Source organism: Xiphias gladius, chromosome 1 (genome assembly GCF_016859285.1).
Source record: "Xiphias gladius isolate SHS-SW01 ecotype Sanya breed wild chromosome 1, ASM1685928v1, whole genome shotgun sequence".
Taxonomy (NCBI): Eukaryota; Metazoa; Chordata; class Actinopteri; order Istiophoriformes; family Xiphiidae; genus Xiphias; species Xiphias gladius.
In genome coordinates, this window is record NC_053400.1 from 25,898,597 (window position 1) to 25,920,125 (window position 21,529).

A 21,529-nucleotide genomic window follows, 5' to 3' on the forward strand; every position below is an offset into this window, starting at 1 on the left:
CTGATATGATTTGTTGTCACTGGTTTCTGAACCTATTTTTCCCAGGAGCTGGAGAACCTGAGGAGGCAGGCGGAGATAATCCCTCAGCTCATGGCGGAGTGCGAGAGCATCTCCGCAAAATTGCAGGTAAGTTCAAAGCACCCAGAAATCCCACAAACGCCACATTTCTCTGAGGTGTGATTTACAGCAGAGTATTAAAAGAAAGCACAGAGCTGTATAGACCTCGAGCTTACAGCACAAGTGAAGACACGACGGCTGTAGCAGCGAGGTAACAAACAGGCTCTGAGGCATAAGCAGCACTTTCAGATGGAGGTAGAGAATGAGAGTTCCTATTCAACATTCTGCCCGAGGGCTGGTGACACAACATTGATATCACGTGTCTCACTAACGCAGATCATGTTTACTGTATCTATTAATAAAGGTCCATCTCCTGTACAATGCTGAGTGGATTATTGCCTTTTTGAAAAGGTTTTCGTTTCCTCATCCGGGACACAGAGATGCTACATCTTTGTCATGGCTAATTAGTTTCATAGTGATGCAGATTTGCTCTGTTTTGCTTACTACAAAAACAGCTGAAGTTGTTTCAGAGCTCTGCTGAGGGCTTTAATGACCAAGTCTTATGGTATTTCTGGAGGTGTGTGGGTTATGTCTGTGACGTGAAATGGTATTTGGCAACAGAACATTCTGACACCCAACTTAACATTATGGATCCACGCCCATTACCTCCCATCTTCCTTGTAACCAAGAGTACCTGTTTGTCAAGGCTGATTCCTCAGTGAGTAATATCAGACTTTCTGTAAAACCAGAAGTGCCAGGCTCAATGACCGACTTTACGCCCTGTTAGTGCCAAGCCTGACACGAGGTGCACTGATAGTGATGCTCATCTCGCCCTGTTCTGACTGACTCAGAGCAGGATTTTAACATCCAAGCTGTCATGCATGTGCTGCCTTTCAAGCTGGGCAGGGAGGAGAATAAAACCAACAGTGGCATGCCTGAAGTTCAGGCAGTTCACAAAGCTCGACTGCCTGGTTTGTTTCTGCAACAGCCAGCTGGATGAATGACAGTGACAACAGAACCGGCTGAAGCAGGAGTTTATGTAACCGGCTATCCAAACTGAGGAGAAGCATAGACAATGGGATTTCTCAAATACCTTTGTCTATGCATGAGGCCTAAAACCAAAACTGAGCTAGTGCCTATTTGGATAGAAGTTAGGAGATTTAAAAAAAAAACAAAAACAACAAACACTTGAAATGACTTTTCTAATAACAAATCAGCATTTTTCCCTTGACATTATTGTGTTTTTACAGGGCTTTTTAAAAAATAAGTCTACGTACTCCATCTGTGTGTTTGTGGTTGTTGCTTTCCTCTATTTAAAGACGGCACCCCATGTGGAGATCAGGTTTCAGAAGTCAGCTGGAGGATACAGTCATGCAGGCGGGACACCTATTTAGCACTCCTATTTTAAACCCCTCCCTTCAATGGTATCTTTCACATTAATGTGTCACTCGTGTCGCCTGCTAGTCTGACAGACTTACTTTGCTCTCCCATCCCCACACATAGAAAAATGTACAAAGTTCCTAAATGTAAAAGCTTGGTTTTCAGTCATGATAATGTTTTTTAAAAAAAAGATTTTTTTTTTTTTCCTTGCTACATTTTGACAGATGTTCCTCAGAACTCAGTGCAAATGCATCTTTTCCTTTTGTAATTTTAACTGCTTACATTGAAGTGAAATGCTGAAAGGCCAACTTAACTTCTTTTTATCTTTTTTGCAAGTAGCTGTAAGAGAAAGAAGCTCTTTCTGTGGTTTGGCATCTCTGCTAAGATCATCCCTATTCATCTACATCAAATTCTCTGACATCCCTCCTAAGACATTAATTTGATTTCCCTGTACCCACCATTTGACTTCTTTGCGACAGTGTAACATTTTTTCTCCTAATATCTGTCCGCAGGCTGCAGAGACAAAGAACAAGGAACTGGAGGGGAGGATAGAGGGTCTTCAGATGGACATAAACGACAGCCGACAAAAGCAGGGCAACATGAAGGGCGAGCTGAAGAAGTTCATGGATATTCTGGATGGAAAGATAGATGAGCTGCATGAGGTCAGGCAGGGGCTTTCCAAGCTAGGTGTTGATAACTGAGAAAAGTGGCACTGAGCTGAAAGGGTCAGAGGTCAGGTACGAAAGATTGACGACAGTATGTCTTCAGGGCAGAAACTGTGGCACCTACTTCCCCCCAAGGTGATGTCCACTCAGAAACTATCAGCTTTGGCTTCTAATAAACACTACCATGTGAGAAAGACATGTTTTTGGAGAGGGAGAGAGAGACTGGCAGACTAAGAGGAGGAAGGCCAGCATTCTCGAACAAATGGCTTAATTTTGTGCGCTGGCATTCTGAAAGTAAATCAAGAGTCACACTTGGAGCTTACTTATCCGTTTCTGTGGGGGGAAGCGGCTTTAAAAAGCTGGTGGAGGGTTCTTAGATTCTGTCCATCTGTCTTTTTTTCTGAAGGCTTCAGCACTTCTACACAGGCAGTCTGAGCTTAGAGTGGGAGAGGGGACTTAAAAGGGCTAAAATGAACAACACACAAAGACAATGCTGTTCAGCATCACTCAAGTAATAATTGGTATTAATCCTTGTGGCCCCCTCAGAGAATTACAGTTGAAATCTTTCTGTAGACTGTCCTCGCTGTTGCCTCTTGTCAATCTCAGGTGTGTTAGAAGACAGTTTTTACTCATTAGATTTTATGCACATATATTACGGCCGTGACACAAAGTGCCTCCAGGTGAGTCCAAATCCACCTGGCAAGGAGAACTGGCCAAGTGATGACCATCACCATAATAATAACTTGATGATTTTTGTGAGAGAACCTGACGAAAAACAAACATCCTCACTAATAAAATGAGATGAAAAGACAACGCAGGCAGGTGAGCCCATCCCGAGGATGTTAATGTAGTTAATGAATGTTAATTTGGTGAGAAACTCAAAGGACAAAACAGGTGCTTGCTCAAAAACTACTGAGAAGGGACTGCAGCAGGAATTCATCACCTCTCTTGTGGGTGTCTTCAGTTAAGACATTTTTGATTATTTGCATAAAGTAGGAAAACTCTCTTGTCTCAGGAGCTTTCCTTTAAAAACATCAAAAAATAATAACAGGAACCCAACTGGCCACAAGTGTAGTGTAGTATTTAAAGGACTTTGTGGTTGTGATAGTACTGTCCATTTGTAGAACAAAGACAAATGTCTCCAAGGCTGTTGATGTGCTTCCTACACACTAGTTTTTTTTATGGTGGTGGTTATTTTTGAGTGAGGGTACTTGGTGCTGCTCGATGGGTGAATAATGTGACAGTGTACTTCACTGAAAACATTTAAATGGCACGGGCCTTTTCATTAACACCCTGTCAGATTCTTGGTTTTTTTTTTTTGTTTAACATATTTATTTATTTTTGGTGCCTCTCCGCAACTAGTCTTTCTAGAACATACCAAGTAAATCAAAGTTACCTTAATGGTGCTATATGTAAGTTTTTGCTATCGCCAAATAGCCAACGTTAGCATTAACAGCTGTATACTTACCAGTCTAGAAGAAACATTGCGTGTTCAGCATCTAACTTCATTCCATTACTCCCCAAGACGTGTCTCCAGTGGTGGAAAGGAACGCCAATGTTAACTCTTGTTTTACTTTTATTTCTTATACTTCTTTTCTTCTACTGAAGTTAGCATGCTAACCAGCTAGCCCTGTCCTGTCTCGTAATACCACTTTGTGATAGTAGTATTCACTGTAGTGTCCAGTCTGCCCTCAGTCCAACATGAGAGGATGAGAAGTAGCATTTAAAGGAACCTTATTGCTGAACTCGCAACATTTCCTCTAGACTGGTAAGAAAACAGCTGTTAATGCTAACTTTGGTTGTGTAGCGATAGCAAAAACTTACACATAGCGCCTTTTAACCTCATGTCAACCACAGATGTACAATAATATATAAAATTTACAAAACTGGATTCAGAAGATATATAATGGAGGATTTGTTTGCAGGATAGTGTTTTGGGAAGTCCATCTTGAACCATGTTACATTTGAAATCAAAGGCACATGTTGTAGTGGCATATTTACTGGGTAGTACTATGATGTCTATAATATTCATCACTGCTTTGATCTTGTCATAAGATTGAGATATCTACGAAGGGACGTTTTGCTTATTGTTCTCTCTGTTTAGCTCTACTGCTCACAAGTCACCAAAACCTGGATAACACAATGTATGATCGTATGTTCCTTTTGAACCAATGCCTCTTGTGCACTTTTGTGACCCTGTTCAATATTGTACAATAGAACTGACAATCGTTAAAATTTAGTTTAATTACAATGCTGAGTTTGTGTGGGTTTTTTTTGGGCAATGACTCGACAGAGAGGAGATGGGAGGTTTCCCTGATCCCCACTTAGTTGCAAATCACTAAATATAAAAGATGAAGCTGACAAATATGCTGCCTGACATGTCTTGAGGCGTTTTTCCAGGATGAGAAGCTCAAAGAAGGAGGTGGAATGAACCTACAGCCCCAGAGCTTCATCCTGTCAAGGCTGGAGTACAGAAGCTCCGCCACCGCACGTCTTTTTCTCCCATGTTGATTTACATAGCACTAAATATAGCTGTAATCCTAACAGAAACACACAGAACCATAGCAAATGAGGTGGGATTTAATCACAGTCAGTGAAATGTATCAGTTTTTCTGACATCAGAACAAGGATGAAGGACGGAAAAACCCTTAAAATTCCAGCATGATCTGTGGATCAGAGGACATGTTGCCTTGGCAACTTAATCCCACTCACTCCTTTCTTTTTGTAAATAAAAGTGTGAATAATGGACTATGAGAAGTGCAGACCCAGTGCCACCTTCCATCGATTCATTTGTTAATTAGACCAGAGTGTCAGTCGTCTTTCTCAGCCAATGACGCTCTTGGAAGTTGGTCTCCCTGAGAGTCTTTAATTTTCATTTTCACCCTCAGAGATCAGCTGGTCAGCACAGGTACATCCGGGTGAAAAATTAATCAGTGTACAGTATAAGCATCAATTTGGTGCTGAAATGATTAGTTAATTAAGTGAGTTGATGATATTTATTTTACAATGATGATAAAACAGAAAAGCTGGAGCCACAGGGTGTTTTGCTTGATAAAATGACTGATCTGGTATCAAAATTGTGGAGAACATGTCCTGATTCCAGCTTTTTTGATCTAAGTAGCTTGCAAACTGAATGCTAGGGCTGAAAAAATTAGTTGATTGATTGATCGATTGACCAAAAATGAACAACTATTGATGATCATTTCACTGTTCTTTTTCTGGTTTCTATGACAGTGAACTAAATATCTTTGGGTATTCAATGTTAGTTGAATGAAAAACGTGAAGACATCACCTTGAGCTCTGGAAAATTGTGATCAGAATTTTTCACTATTAGGACCTTTTTATGGAGAAAACAATCTAGATTATGCTATATTAAAAAATAACAGTTTGTTGCAGCCCCACTGAATACCTTTTGAATACCTTTAACTGTTCTTTGGACAAAAAAAACCAAAACAAAACTGTTGCTGTAAACTCTGGATCTTGTCACTCTTCTGACTTTTTTGCCACATTACTGGCAGCTCTTGGGATGACAATGTCAGTTGATCCACCAGTTTGGTCCAGACTAAAATATCTCAACAACTATTGGTTGGATTGCCATGACATTTTGTTCAGGCATTCGGATTTCCAGAGAATGAATCCTATTTTGCTTTTTTAATCTCCCGACTTTTCATCCAGCGCCACCAGCAGGTTAAAAATGTTCAAATCAGCCAGCAAAACTAATAACATTCCCACTCGCTTCAGCTGTATTTTGTGTTTGGTGCTAATTAGCGAATGTGAACATGCTAACATACTTACTAAGATAGTTAACCTGGAAAACATGACACCTGGTAAACATCAGCATGTTAACATTGTCACTGTGAGCATGTTAGTATGCTGAATTTAGCATTTAGCTTAAAGCACTGCTTTAAGTACATTCTCACAGAGCTCCTAGCATGGTTGTAGACTAAGTCTTAATTTTATTTTACTATATAAAATAAATGTCCTTTTTGACTCTTGTTTGGACAAAAGAAAACTTACAGTGGGCTCTGGATGTGGTTACTTCTCTGAATTTCTTTATAAATAATTATGAATTGATTAAATGAAAAATGTGAAATTAATATAATCCTTACTTCTTGCCGTATGAATTATCAAACACACTCAAACTGCTACAGTAGCAGTGTCGCAGCAAAAGCAGCATTTCTCTCTCTCTCTCTGTCCCCTCCCTGGTGTTCATTGCTGTCTCTTTAATTTTCATTGTGTGACCGGTGATGAGTGGGCGAGTTGGTGAAACATCATTAAGAGACTATGCTGCTCCGTACATGTGTCTGAGAGCGAGAGAGAGAGCAAGATGGCACTGCAGGCCACTACCGCTGAGACTCCCTGTTGCCATAGTAACTGGCTGCGGAATTTCATGTTGACACTCGATTGGCAGGTTCGTCTGAAGACCTGCCGTGTGTGTCTTCCCAAAGGTGCGTGACACGTCTTCCATCTGAATCACTTGGATGCTACCAATAAATTACACCCCGGACAAAATACAGAGTGATGGCGGTTCTGCAAACAAGGTGATGTTCAAGAGCAGCTGCTAGGGGCTGCTCTCTAAGTACACACAGTTGAATAAACCCAATCAAAACTGGCTGGGGATGTCTGAGCTGTCACTGCAGGAGAGAGATGTGAGAGCGACGGCTGCCAGGATGGATATTACAATATGACTCATCGTCACGCGGGCTACAAATCGAAAAGGCACGCTCACTGGGGTTCACCAGCACAGGTTGGTAAGACACCTCTTTAGATGATGTGACTCATTTAAAGAGCAGGGGTTTTATTACTCCCCAGGTTCAGCTAACCTTTGCAGATCAGGGAACAGCATGAGCAAAAAGAAAAGATCTCAGACCAACAAATGTTTGAGTGAAAAAGAATTCGCCAACAATTCGTGTATGATCCTACGTGTCTTCATTTATTATTAAGCAGTACAAGTGTGTTTCCGCCTCAGCTATCATCAGCCCAAAGCTCATCTGTAACACACTGGAAGAAGTTTCATATCTTCGCAGAATCAGAAGTTTTAAAACAAAGTGCAGCAATTAGTAATTTCTTCTGTAGTCTGCAATACAGTATTGTTTTTTGTGCACGATACATTATAACCATGTCTTTTTAAGAGGTTTACGTAAGTCAAGTGCTCTTTCACAGGTTCAAAGGCCATAAGTATGAAGTTTGCCCTAAACAATAACAATAACCTGTCAGCAAGCTTTTTTTCCATCATTAGGACATATTTCTTACCCCCCAAAAAAAAAAAAAGGAATCTAGCATTCTTTCTGTCACTTAATTTGTTTTGGCATCAGAGAAGAAGAAAAAGAAGAACAGATCATGTATATATTGCACAGAAATTCAGCCTAGTACATTAACACATTTCTTACACAAAAAGAAAAACATGGACATAACAGTGCATCAAATAGCCTCTAATACAAAACAGTAACAGAGACTTTAGACATGTAGGCTGTAAATAATTAACACTGCTGCACTTTAGAACGTAACTCTTCCTTTGTTTAATAATAAAATGCAAAAACTACAAAACTCAGTTTGCTGTAGCCCTTGTTGGCGTAAAGTCAAGTTAAAAAACAACTGTTCAAATTTAATTACATTCAAAATAACAGAAGTAGCTGAGTTTAGACTCAGCAATATGAGACAAATGAGTATTTGTGATAGTGGAGCTGGTTAGTGTAGTCGTCTCTGCCTGCAGCATAGGCTTCCTCTGCTGTGTGACAGACACACAAAAGGCCTTCAGATAGAGTTGGAAGAAATTCAATCATTTGCACACTGTACTACAGTGCTATTGCTTGGCTTGTCTCCTTAATGAGCGCTGAAGCACAGCACCACATTCGCTCAGTTTGGGATTTCTGTTAACCATCTGGTTTACAGGAGACTGAATCCTGATTCTGCCACTTCCTGGATAGTTAGATTGAAGCAGTTCTGGATGTATTTCAACATCTCAGGGCAATTTAAAAAAAACAAAACAAAACAATTTGACGAAAACTTCAACAAACTGCAATGTTTAAGCCAGGAAAGGTGTGATCCGGTCCTAGTCAAAGAAGAAGCTTTTGTGGTGAAAATTTCACAGCAACATAAGCAGGATAAAACAGAGCAGGGTCAATTTTAGAGGAAGACTTAATCAATATGTGCGTGTATGCGTGTGTTCTCAGCTGTCCCATTCTGTATTCTGTGTCTCGTCGTCTCCCCTGTCCTCCTCATCAGAGTCGGCTGCCACCTTCTTCATCCGCATCATGGCAGCTTTGATGCTGCGCTCTAGCTCATTGTCTCCACTGCTCAGGACCTCTGCACGTGTAGGAACCACCTGTAGCACGACAAGAGTCAATTTAATACCAGTTTTCGCCAGGCCTTTGTAATACCACACAGAATGCAATTCAAAACCTTTTTCATATGGGTTGAAGAATGACAGAAAACAAACATAATGCCTACAGTTATGAATGAAAGTGAATAAATGTACTGCCATTGACAGTATATCACGGTTTTATCAGTACTACGTCTTTTTTTTAGGGAAATGAATTCATTGCTTTTTAAGAATTTTCAAGAAATGCAAAAAAAAAAATATATATATATATTAAAAATAACACTTTTGATAGAGATCCCATAATTTTGTTTTTTAAGGACACATACTGAGCAGGACATTTGACTGTTGAATTGATTTTTCATCAGCGCTCTTTGGTGGAAAAACTATGTAAATGTGACACTATTTCTATATAACCCAGCTCTACATTTCTGTATTCCAGTTTGGTGTTACTTATCAGCTGATATATATACGCTGATACAGTCTATCTGCAATAAGCTAATATCGGTCACTATATTGGTCTGGGCAATCTATCAGACTTGTTCTGGGTTTCGGCATGTTCCCTGTTCTTGTACAACATCTCACCTTCCTCAGGGTGACTCCCTTTCGGATGGCAGACATCAGACTGCTCCTTGGGTCCTCAGCAGGGGGCGCTGTCCTGGGAGCGGGGACCTTTCTAAGCTCAATCTGTCCACGCTGCAGTGAGGCCAACACTTCATCCATTGTTCCTACGGGGATATAACAAAGTAGAACCTTCATCTGTATTGATTTTTCCAATAAATGGACATCAAAAGGTTTTTTCCTTTGGTGTCCATCTATTATAGACACACAAACAGAAGAATTATACTGTATGTATTTCACTCTCACCTATATTTTGTTTGAGCATGTTCTTGGCTGGGAAAGGAGGGTCCTCTTTTTCACTGAGAGCCATTGGTGTGTCCTCAGAGGAAACTTTGGCAGGTGGAGGAGGTACAGAAGGGGGCAGTGGTGGGGGAGGTGGCAGTGGAGGGGGCGGAGGAGGAGGTGCAGTAGGTATATTTGCTGTTGGAGGGGGCGGTGCAGTGTAGATTTGGACAGGGATGTCTTTAGGCTGCTGTTTCTTGGGTGCTTTACTGCGCCTGGGTGCAGGGCGGATGGAGGGGGAGGGTCCTTCAGAGGAGGGAGAGGGGCCGAGGCTGATGATTGACAGCGGCTGCGAGGGACATGGGACTTCTGAAGGAGACATCCTGGACTGGGGAGTTTTCAGGATGTAATGGCCCTGTCGCTTCTTGAAAAAGATGGCAGAAGAGGGGGAGAAACAGCTTTAGAAATAGGGACATTATCTAATGTTTTGAGAGAGACGCCAAACGTTCCTTTGTTTTAAATAGGTTTCACAGTCACTTGAGATTAAACTGAAGTGACATAGGGAATGTGCACAAGAAAAAAAACCAAAAAAACATCTGACACCATGATGCTCACACCAAGAGAAAATAAATCCTCCCAACCTGCTCGAGCTGGGTGATCTTTTAAAACAGTAATCGACTGGTTGACAAAACAATCTCACCACAAGGGCCACTCAGTAGCTGTTCTGGACTGAGCTGCACCTGCTATTTGTAAATCCATCTCTCAGGTTATTTATGAAGTCATTTTTAAGTTCTTAGTAGCTACTAGCTTGTTTCAGACTGGCGATTTTGGTAACAGTTTATTTGGTGAAAAATAGGTCATCAATTGACATCAATATCCATCAGTCTGTTAGAAAGACTATCAAAAATGGTTCGCTCTGTGACAGACAGAGAAGCAGTGTGTGGCAGAGAAGCAGATTAGAGCAGAGCAGATAAAAGTGCGGCGTTAAAAACAATACATTTATTGTTCAACTGTTAAATATTCTGCCACCAGAATATCTTTATCTTTTTTTATACCTTTCGTCTTTAATATCTAAATTTGAGGGATCCTTGCTAAAAATGTTGCGTATTTAATGTCAATTTGTGGTCTTAGCTTCAACCAAATTAAATCCAATTTCAGTGAGTCCAAATACCTTGTACACCAAATCACAGTAGTTCTGTTCCCAAATAAGGGTTCAAAATTCACTTCCTTATCTTATTTTATTCACTGTCGACCATTTAAAGCGGTGTAAGTCATCATGTCCACAACGACAGCACCTGGTCATCAGATCTTCCTGTGACGTGGGGTTTGAGTTGAATTTTAATCTTGAGGTGAACTATTGAATTAAGATGGTATGAATCAGCTTCTAGGGTTTTATTAAAAGAGGAGAAGCTGCAGGCGGAGGCGGACCAGAGACAATGAGACAGCCTGACCTCTCTGAAGGATCGTAATCTGCTCAGAGTCTTCTCTCGCTCCTGGTCCACCCACTGTTTCCTCCTCTGCTCCTCCTCTTTTCTCTTCTCTCGTTTCTGCAGACAACAGAGGGAGACAGTGAGAGGTATTAGAGAGACACAATTGGATCCACTTTCATTTGTGGCTTCTGCTGGTGTGGGAGCGTCTCTGTGGGTTGTCTTGTTGCCGTGGTGACGTACCAGGTGGACCTGATGATGCTGGCTGAAGACCTTGGAGCTCTGCTTGGCTGCTAGCTGCTTATGCTCTTGGGAATCCATGCACTGATCCTAAACACACAGAAACACTTGAATATACTCAAAAATACAAAACACAATTGCAGTTTGACATGTACAACCAAATTAGTGGGTGTTTGGACAAATATGTTCTTCAAAGTTCAGAAAATGTCAGTGAAACTGACAATGAGGGACAAATAATGCCTCAGTGAATTAGGAGAGCATTTTTTTTCATTTCACAATGTTCCTCTTTTTTTACTGCACTGTTAAATATTCATGCATGTGACTCTGTGGATTACTGGAGGTGATTCGTGGGAGCCTCTAACCAGGGGAATATTCCCACTTTGTTCCGAGCATTAAAATGTTTTTTTTTTTTAAATCAGACAAATGAGCATGCAGCCAGGAGGACAAAGTGCCAATTGCACCAACTGTACTTAAATTACTCTGTCAACTAAAAATAAAACAACACAGTAAAAACTATTATAAAAACTCAGCAATTGGGGACCTTAGGGGGACAGAGAGTGGAAAATGGCACCATCTTCTTTCATTAACATTTCCAACTATTTCCAATCCACTACTCACAGATCAATACATTTGCCCTTGAAAGGGACCAATGACAGTAAAAATCATTTTTAACGGGGCAGATAATGTCCTCTGAAAATAAATGAACGTCAGCGGTACTCGTCCACACCTTTTTGTTGCGAAGATAAGCTCGCCGGGCACAGATGTTGCCTCTCTTGGTCTCCAAGGTCTGTAGGCGTCTTTTGAGCTGACTGACAGCTGGAGAGTCTGCTTGTTGGATACCTGTGTGGACCAGGCTCTGCAGCTCCTCTGGATCCTCGCACACATCATAGTAAACCACCTCCTCCTTCAGCTCTGAAACACGGAATGTGGTCCAGTAACTCTGTCCCCTCTTCACCTGTTCACCAGGTACTCTTTCAACTCAGACATTATACTTCTTCAATTTCATGATGCTTCACACATTATTTTGGAAACTAACTTCTCTGTTGTTACCACAAAGTCGCAACTATGTAAGTATGCACTGTATACTATGTATGTAAACTATGTAAAGCTTTATACACGGAAGAATATATATACAAGGAGTTCTGGCACAAGAACAATCAAAGTTCACACAAAACAGAGCACATTGTGAACAATTAGAGTTGTTGTGTACGTTACATGCACTTATGGAATCTGATTATATCCTGTTTTTGTTGGTAAAGGTTCTTCTGAAAAGATGTATCAACAGGAAAACTAGTGCCCTTTATCAGGTTAAGGGGTTAAGAGAAACCGGATTAAGGTTGGTAGATTTCTGCAATAAGAAAAACGGGCCACCTACCCTTGTTTCTACAAGATCAAGCTTATGGAAAAGTATCGTAGCAGTAGTATGGTAGGTATTAAGGGACACATTTCGTTACTAACCAACAGTATTTACCTAAATGTTCTGCAGTAATCTGATGAGTGCAGCCTGCATAAAATCACTAATTAATTTCTTGTCCTCATGATTGGTGAATAGTTTACTACTCTCATCTGTTTTTTCTGTCTTCCTGCTTCCTTTACTGGTAGAGGACACCTTCCTGCTTTTTAGTTGGGAAAGTAAACCTGACACCATTCGCTGTAAGGATTCACACAGCCAAAAGACGAAACAGACAGGTAGATACACAGCATGTATATAGACACAAAACTTGGAAGTAAACATCACATGTCCCAGGAGGAGCAATTAGGGAAATATTTACGTGAACAAAATATTTCCCCAAAGTAAAACCTATGCAGAATACACTAAGTGTCCAGAAAAACAAAAAACCCTGTACATAATGTAAACCAATACAGCACTGCTGTAATAAATATGTGAAACACTGTGCAATTTTTAATTATGACACTGTGTCAGAAGACTTTTGATTCAACTCCATATTAAGTGTAATGTAGCTATGTAGTTATATTGTAAGGTGTGTTTAGTATTTTTGCTTAATGAGGTGAACAAAATATTGGAAACACCCTTCAGTGTAATGCATTTCAATAAATCACTATCAAAGACATATCACTGAGTCAACATAAAAACGTGCGCAAGCATTTTAAAGGGCCAGTTCACTAAATTAACTGTGAGGCGTACCTCTCTAGTGGGGAGAACTGCAAGTGAGCGTGGAAGGGGAGATGTGAGGCAAAGACACTGCGTGAGGTCAAAGGCGCAGGTGCATGTCGCTGTTCTAAAAACAATGGGGAGTTATCGGAGTTTGGCCACCGACTTGGCCCGTTTACCAACACGGTCAGCACTTGGAGCAGCAGCAGTGGCTCTGACACACAGCTCATTGGCTACTATATGGGGCCACTATACCCTGTCTGATCTGCTTGTTGGATGGTCGGATAGCGTGCGAAACACCCTTTCCAAAACTGACGATCTGACGTTCACACCCACTTCACAATGTGATTGCTCAGGTGTGCAGAGGTGAGAAAGGAGCTAAGGACTGAACTCTCTCTAGCTCTCTTTTTTCATTGCACAACTATTTGCGGCACTTTTCATTTGTACGATCAACTGCAATACTATGAATGACTTCCTGGAGAGACTTTCTGTGACTGCGGCGCCATTATCTCCATTTTTAAAGATATTGTGTCTCCCCCCTCTCTTTGACAGCCAGCTTTTCCCTCCGCCTCCAGGTGTGGCCTTTAAGAAAAGGTATAAACGCTGTGGTGGTCCGATGTGGTCGGACAGCACTCCTTACGAAGTAGTTCTGACAGCCCATAAATCAGCCCTCGTGCCAGACTGCCGCAGTCTGTGTCAAAATCCTACTCATTCTGAATCATAACTCAGTCAAATTTCAACACACAGACATGATACACAAATGTATACATTCAGTGACTTACACTTCGTGAGGAGATCATCATCTCCAATGTCCATTGTGAGTTAACGTGCATTAATCTGCCTAGAAATAAAAGTGCTCCTTATAGCTCCACAACTTGCATGAGATTCACCAAGTCTTTAAGTTTTCTTAGCTATCAAAGTAACTCAGTGATAAATGTCTACGGGTACACTTTGAACATGAACAGCTAAAAGCTAATGTGGCACACTTTTAATGGTTCCAGTTTGTCAAAATGTGAACAACTATAGGCTAAAAAAAAATATGGGGCTCTAGTTCCGGCTTACGAGACCTGACCCTTTAGGTAAGCTAGTGTTCATGGCAGGGCTTTTATACCTCAAAGCATTACCTTGTTCAAATGTTTCTGTTTTTGCATTCATTTGCTGTATTACTTCACTAATTTAAATAAAGTGTTCAGGCAAAGATGGCAATTTGTGTGAGGACCTCTTGAGTCTAATTACTGTTTCACAGTGTTAGACAACCTTAAATCCCTTTCTCTCTGCTCTTCACTATTTTACACTTGAAGCTTCTGGTATTGTGATATCTGAGTGTTATTACAGAATTGTTGTACAGAGCTCTTGTAGAGATATTTAAAGAGTGTTTTTATGTGGACTCTACAGGGATATCACCGTCTTTAACAGTGATACAATTTTGCTCAAAAGGCGGTATGTTTCAAACGTCTCTCTCCATAAACCACATGTAGCCGACACATTATTCTTACTCCCCGGATGTAGACCGTGGGTATAAGCCCCCCGCTGGCCACGTCTCTCATGCGGCATGCTCCTCCCCGTGTGCTATCTGCATGTTACTGACCTATCTACATGCTGAAAATGGCAAGTTTTGAAGAAGATTTGGATTGTGCAATCACACAGTCGTTATTCATCTTTTACTGTTTTTTGTGGAATTCTCTTTGCAGGAAATTAGCCATTTTAATGATAGTGATCGCCTCCCCGTGCGCAAATGTTCCACCAAGAGTGGTTCTCCGCTGACACTGTTTTGCAGCGGCATCGTAAGAATTACGAACAAGCCAATGTGTGTTTTTTCCTCCTCCAGCAGAATGATAATGGGTGAAGCCAGACCATTCTCCAGTGCTGACACAGCGCTGTGGAGAAAGGCCTGGCTATGTAAGACTACCTACAAATTTACTGCTCAGCTCTGGGCTAGTTAGATGCACAGTAAGTATACCTTTAATCTGCCGTCGCACTGTGTCTATCTGAGCCACCAGCAGCTGCTCCTCATTCTTCAGGGTCTCAAACTTGGTGTCGTACAGTTCTAGCTGGGTTTCATAGAATTGCAGCTCCAGCTGGTCCACGGTGTCCTGCTGTTGGCCATCCTCAGACACAGAGCTGGAATCAGCGCTCTGGCTCTGGACTCTGCCAGACAGGCTGCCCAGCTGCATCACAACAACAGAAAAATGTCAAGTCAGCCCCATTAAGGATCATACTGGTGGCTTTGTATAGAACAGTCTGTTATGTACATACTGTGACCATCTTCTAAACCATACCATACTTTTTGATTTAGCTGCTGGTTTCCATTCATTTAAGTATGTAGTTAACCTTAAATTGCAGAGACACGAGACTTCATACACTAATCTCTCAGAGGGATGGTGAGGCAGTTGCAATCAGGGACTGTGTTAAAAAGACACAAAAAAGAACTCTCTTCTTTTTGTGTTCAAAGACACCTTGAATGAACTATACTTAAAATAGTCCGCTGTCAAACTGAAACCTATTTAGTGAAAGAATGTCCTCCACCTTATCCTTTTCATGACATCTACAGTATGTTTCTTATCATTTGCCTGCTGGACTTTATTTTTGACACCTGTGCTTGTGAATGCTATGCTTTTTGACAGCTGATTCAAATTCTGGATGTGGGAGTGTCCTTGAACATGGTAACAAGGAGGTTTTAAAATAGTCTCTGCTTTCGACTACATTACCTGGTGAAAAAACCAAAAAATAAAAAAAATAAAAACAAAATATGACAAAAAAAAAAACGAGGGTCTGTGATTGGTAATTTATCTCAAACAAGCCTAATCTCTGCAAATTGACGTTCATATTGTGACGAAATTAGCTGAAACCAATAGCTACCTGCAAGGTAGTTCAGTAATGTTAAGTATGTTTTATGTGCAGTTAATGAGCGGACACATTCAAAGCATGTGTGTGTGTAAAAGCCTTTAGTTATGTCCAATATAAATACACACACTGTATGGATGTGACACAAGAGCTGCAGATATTGAATTAGTTTGGGATTATATACGGCTCGTTTCAAACACACATATATACACACATAAATGTAAAGGGGTCATGCTGTGACAACTGCAGGCACACCAGCGCACTCAGCAGAGCTACAGAGTTATGTTTCCACGAGAGCCGGAGTAGGTGTAGATCTCCTCATAAACACTCACACACAGCTGTCTCGGCAAACTCTATAAAGGCTCATGTTGATTTCACACTGGTAGATACTGCCAGCGTCCTGAAGCCTGATTTCTAAGGAGCTTAATTGGATGAATAATACAGCCACAGGAAGGTTAAGGTGCTGAGGATATTCTCTGTTCTCTTCTGAAAAGCTCAACTGTACAACACGACACCCTATAGCAGCAAGTAATTCACTACAATGTTCCCAAAATACTGTGACTAACATTAGAAATATACCAAACTGTAGTCACAAATATGCACAGAGCTGGCACGTTTTGAGTATGCATATACACACAGACACACTCACTTCTTCATGCATGCAGGTTTTAGGGATGTATCGAGGGAATTCTGTGTTTTTTAGAGAGGCTTTATAAATAGATCAAAGGACTCTAGCAGGCAGAGATTCACATCAGACTGGAATACCAAGTAAAAGACACACTGGGGCAAGTAGGCACTGTGCCACATCTCTTCAGATTTACAACTACTACAAAAGCAGTGTTGGCCTTGGCACTGCAAGATAAAGATCTGAATGACAGCTAAAACCTGGGACAGCCTTACAACTGTCTAAGAGTCCAATACAACAGTATGGAACATTTTGACTAATTCCAGAGCCACTGGAAAAAACCTGCTGTTTATGTTAATCACAAAAAAATCTAAGACACGCACCCTTTCTCTGATGCTGTTTTTCTTGCGGTTGAGGCACATCTCTGTTGATCTCATATGCTGCAGGGTTTCTTTGGCCAATAGGAAGCGTAGTTTCTCCAGTCTGGGAGCTGCAGATGCCCAGGCAGCAGCCCCAAAACGACACTTATCCTCCTCCATCTGCTTTAACATACCTGGACATGTACGTACACAAGGGTCTTTTATGTATGTCCGCATCACACAAAAGCACATACAGTATATACTGCAATGTCAGGTTTTGAAAGGAGACCATCGATCGATACTTTTACAAAGTTAGATGCGATTAGTTTGTGTTGTCCAAGGCATTTGAGGGACTGGTGTGAGTGTTGCAATGTATTTTTGCTGTTTTCCCTGAACCTGTCTATAAATATAACTACATTTTCCAGCCAAATAGTTTTTGGACCTTATCTTGATGATTGATGGACAACGGATGCATTTTGGCTCCGTGTAGAATGTTTGCTTATGGATGATGTTTTCCCTCAGATATGGTGGGAATCCGACATGCCCAAATGAAAGATGGAATTTAGATTCAACTGAAATGTAGGAAGGGCAGTTTGATACTTCTTTATTCCTTTGTCTTCCCTGCCTCTATGAGGTTAATAGCACAATGCAATTATCATGTAATAATTTTCCATAATTTACTGTATGTGTCTCAAAATATTAAGTGGAAATAACAATGTGCATTTTGTTTGGAATTTTTGAATATATATCGTTATTATGTTGTTTGATTGCGGCTGCCATGTAACTTGTGACTCTACAGCATTTTTTTCCCCCTGTGGACTGAGGAATGACACATAAAAGTCATTAATTAATTCATCCATACACTAATAAGAGAAATAAACACAGCAAATTATACCAGCCAGAGCCTTTGAAGTCTGTGCAAAGTAGGTGACAGTGATGTCCTGAATTGAGGCGACTGCATCTTCCGCCTTCGTTCTCCACTCCTCCGCCTCCTTCTCCAGAGCTGCAATTCTCTTGGGACCCAAGTCCTCAAACTCCAAAGACTTCTGCAAGGAGCAGAACAGTGGGCAACTTTACACTTGGTGATTTAATGCAGACTTCTTACGGGTGTTTAACCCACATACAACTTCAGCTTTTCCTCAAAATTAGTTTAGTTTGAAGATAAAAATTGGACCTCACATTTTGCTTGAGTGGGACATAAAGATATCAAACTGTGCCCATCACTCCACCACCATTTGTGTAAAGGTACTGTATGTGTCTAGGCCAAGATAGAAGGTTGGAGAGATCAAACAGGCCAATCAAAGGATCGGCCTGTTTGGTGTTTTAGGTGTATTAGTAATGGCGTATTAGGCTCAGCAGCTACAAATTAAACAGCTAAGACTGAAAATCATCACTCAATGAAATATAGTACATACAAATATTGTATCTTCACTGACAAAAAAGGCCACATGTTACTGGTTACACAGTCATACTAATGGTGGGAGGGAGATAGTGTTAACTGCGAGCATACTGTGTCCTCTGTGTGTAATAATTTACCACATCCTAAAAAAAAGTCCACAGCTGCTAAACATGGGGCTGTATTTACCAGGATCTCCATTTTGTAGAGGCAGGCCAGCTCTCTCATGTCCCTAAAAGGCTGCAGCAGATACTGGAAGAAGGTGGTGGCCACAGTGACCAGGTCCTGGTAGGCCTCGTCCTCTTCCTCATAGATGCTGAGCAGCACAACCATTCGGTCTGCCGTGCCGTGACTCTGCAGGAGCTTTAAATATAGAAGACATAAACACAATTACCTCGGTATATTCTGAGCTCACAGGCTTTAGCCTTTGCTCTGCGTGACTTTTCATATCTCACACGAACCGGACAAAAAAAATACAATTTCTGCAAGGAACAGTTTTTCGTAACAATCAAATCTGAGCTCAGAAACATGACAATTGATATTGGTCCTTTCAGAATGCAACTTTCATACCCAGGTGGGCTGAGGGTTGACTGGTGAAGCTAGAGGCTAGTGGTTCAATACCACTGGATTCCTGGAGTCATCTATCTGACAGTTACCTCTAAAAACTTTGTCTCGTCAAATCTGGTAATCTGGTAACAAACCATTCCATATCAAGGGTTTCAAGTTGTGACACCTTCACACCACAGACCTTGTTTGTACCTACGTCAGCTTGATCAGTAACTGAAATTCGGTTAGGTACGGAGGGAGAATGGGGTGAGTTAATGTACTGTAGGTATTATTGGACATGGAGAAAGCGGCAAGAGAGATTGGTTAAGAAAAAAGTGACTTTTCTATGTCATGTGATTTCATCATATCTAATTCAAAGACACACAAGCCTGTACAATATGATTCCTTGCCCTCTTTATGTATTTATAGGGAAACAATTTAAGGTTTAGTCGTAAGATATAATGCAAATTAAATACAATGACGTGACAAACTATGGCTGAAAAACAAACATCAGCGCTGGTGGTGTTGCAACATCTAGAGTTGATAAAGCAGGGGTTTGCTGTGTCATGGTAGGCCTGCTTTCAGACTTGTAACACCACTGCGTGGTGCTAGTCCTGCATGGTACCATTCAAAAGCTTAGAGGTTTCCCGAGCTTTACTAAATCCGCAATCCTTCTTCTTTTGCTCAAGTGAAAGATTCCTTCTGAAAATATTGTATAAGAAATATTTTCGAGTGCATCAAACATAGCGTCTAAGAGTTTTTCAATGAGATTTGGCTGTGGTGCACGTAGGCAAGAGTTTTAGAAGAAGGCAGGGACAAGCCAAACAATGCTGAGATTTGTAAAGCGCAGTTCCGGATCTTACGCCTATACATTTTCTATGAGCAAAACCCATCAGCGTTAACTTGTGCCGTGTTGCTTTATCAGTGATCTAATAGTTATGTAACAGTGCTTGTAAATACACAGATAAACCAATGCAGTCTTGCACAAAAAGCCCTGCAATAAACCCTGTCCTCATGTAGGTTATAATGTTCAGTGTTTGCTGAAACTGTCATTGGTGAAAGAAGTGCTCAGATTATTTGCCTAGGTAAAAGTAGAAATACTCAGTTGCAAGTACAAGTCCTGCATTCAAAATTTTACTTAAGTAAAAGTACAAAAGTATTAGCATCAAAATATAAAGTCCCAAAAGTAAAAGTACTCATTATGCAGAAAAACTAAATTCTGAATAATATATATATTACATTTTTATAATGATTTTTTTTTTTTTTTTGCATTAATGTGTAAGCATCACTTTAATGATGCAGCTGGTAAAGGTGGAGCTCATTTTAAATACTTTATATACTGCTGGGTAGCCTAATCTATAATTATACATCATCATTTTTATTTTTGATTATATTTTGTATTGATAATCTGAATCTGCCAATTAACTTGCAGCCATAGCTTTCAGGTAAATATAGCAGAGTAGAGTCAAAAGTAAAATATTTTCCGTTGAAATGTAGTGGAGTAGAAGTATAAAGTAACATAGAATGGAAATGGACTTGCATAAATATAATAGGTTACTTTCCACCCTTGGAAACTGTTGTTGTCCCTCTTAACTGATATAAATGAGGCTGACAAAATGTTTGACGCCTCCCTCTGTGTAATGCAATATAAAAACAGGAGCGCAAATTACAGCCTTCAAAATGAAAGTTGTTGCATGACACCGATAAACAGCTGTGCGCCTGTGGACCATTTCCCCCCCCCGCACACACCCCTCACCTGTCGCAGGTGATCCTTGGCCCTGGACATCTCCTCCTGCATGGTCTTCCTTTTGAACTCCTGCAGATTTTCAAAGTACTCCTCAACACCCCGCTCATCCTGGGTGAATAATGTATCCAGAACAATTTTCCGACCGCAGATGTCAATGGCCGTGCTGAAATATTTTTCCAGCTTCCTGCACGGCGTATCGAAGTCCCTCTCGTCGTCGTCCTCGGGACCTGACCTCCGATTCAGGAAGAGCAAGTCCCAAATGTTGCCCCCTTCAAACTCTGACAAATCTGGAAAACAGGCTCCCGGCACGTCTGCCACACATGTAAACTGCCGATGGATGTGTTTCAGGTCGTTCACGGAGAAGAGTCCAGCCCAGCTCATCTGAGGGTCGCCGACGGCGACCTCGGCTTTGCGTTTCTGCCGTTGTAGCGTCCGGTTGTGGCAGGTGACGGCGAACTTAAGCTCGATGACATTCCACTGCACGATAAAGCCCAGCTTAAACGTCTCGCTTTCTTCAAATAAGTTGCTTTTAACGGCCACCCAGCCCTCCAGGCTATCCAGGCGCTCGCAGTCTACGTTATTCATCTTAAAAAGAGCTGTTTCACTTTGGCCTCCGGGGAACTGCTGGCTCTGTTTACAACGTCCGCCATTTGCGTGACGTAGGATGCCTTCAGGTGCCTTAGGAACATTCGGAATGATCTAAAAAAAAACCGAACGTTGACGACTAAAACTAAAGTCAAAAGACGATGTTATCGCATTTACTGGCAATAAACGTCGAGTGGGAGGAGACAGCGGAAGCCGCGTATCTTTTGCGTGCATTATTTAGCCAAGAAATTAAACATAACAATTTCTCCCCAGCACTCTTCCTCGTGTCGCACAGCAGGACGGCGTTGCTTGATTTCTACGCCAAAGCAGCCGTCAGGAAAGGCTGCCAGCCTTCGGTTTCGTTGACTTGGGATACCGAATAA

At 41.2% G+C, this 21,529-nt stretch overlaps 2 protein-coding genes across 4 annotated transcripts in view; one reads left to right on the top strand and one right to left on the bottom strand.

Annotated features, from left to right (window-relative positions):
* The window catches only part of homer2 (homer scaffold protein 2), a 33,812-nt gene extending 29,459 nt beyond the window's left edge, over positions 1 to 4,353 (top strand). For all 3 annotated transcript variants that reach the window (XM_040127074.1, XM_040127093.1, XM_040127084.1), the window contains 2 exons: positions 46 to 126; positions 1,950 to 4,353. In XM_040127074.1, coding sequence (XP_039983008.1) covers positions 46 to 126; positions 1,950 to 2,138 — 270 coding nt within the window. In that variant the 3' untranslated portion in view covers positions 2,139 to 4,353. The remainder of the gene's footprint in view (positions 1 to 45; positions 127 to 1,949) is intronic.
* Positions 4,354 to 7,006: 2,653 nt separating this feature from the next.
* On the bottom strand, positions 7,007 to 21,408 carry LOC120794423 (WASP homolog-associated protein with actin, membranes and microtubules). The gene is made up of 11 exons (XM_040135508.1): positions 20,571 to 21,408; positions 18,458 to 18,631; positions 17,768 to 17,918; positions 16,897 to 17,066; positions 15,005 to 15,212; positions 11,659 to 11,843; positions 10,935 to 11,021; positions 10,716 to 10,811; positions 9,289 to 9,688; positions 9,007 to 9,149; positions 7,007 to 8,427 (listed from the first exon to the last, which is right to left on the bottom strand). Exons 1-11 carry the CDS (start codon positions 21,144 to 21,146, stop codon positions 8,272 to 8,274), a joined length of 2,346 nt encoding a protein of 781 aa, XP_039991442.1. The 5' UTR covers positions 21,147 to 21,408; the 3' UTR covers positions 7,007 to 8,271.
* Between the last annotated feature and the right edge of the window lie 121 nt (positions 21,409 to 21,529).

Coding starts and splice junctions, on each gene's coding strand:
- LOC120794423 (XM_040135508.1), bottom strand. CDS start 21,146: ATGAATAACGTAGACTGCGAGCGCCTGGATAGCCTGGAGGGCTGGGTG. Junction 11,844..15,004: donor AGTGCGACGGCAGATTAAAG/GTATACTTACTG, acceptor TCCGTGTTTCAG/AGCTGAAGGAGGAGGTGGTT. Junction 9,150..9,288: donor CATGCTCAAACAAAATATAG/GTGAGAGTGAAA, acceptor ATATCCCCGTAG/GAACAATGGATGAAGTGTTG.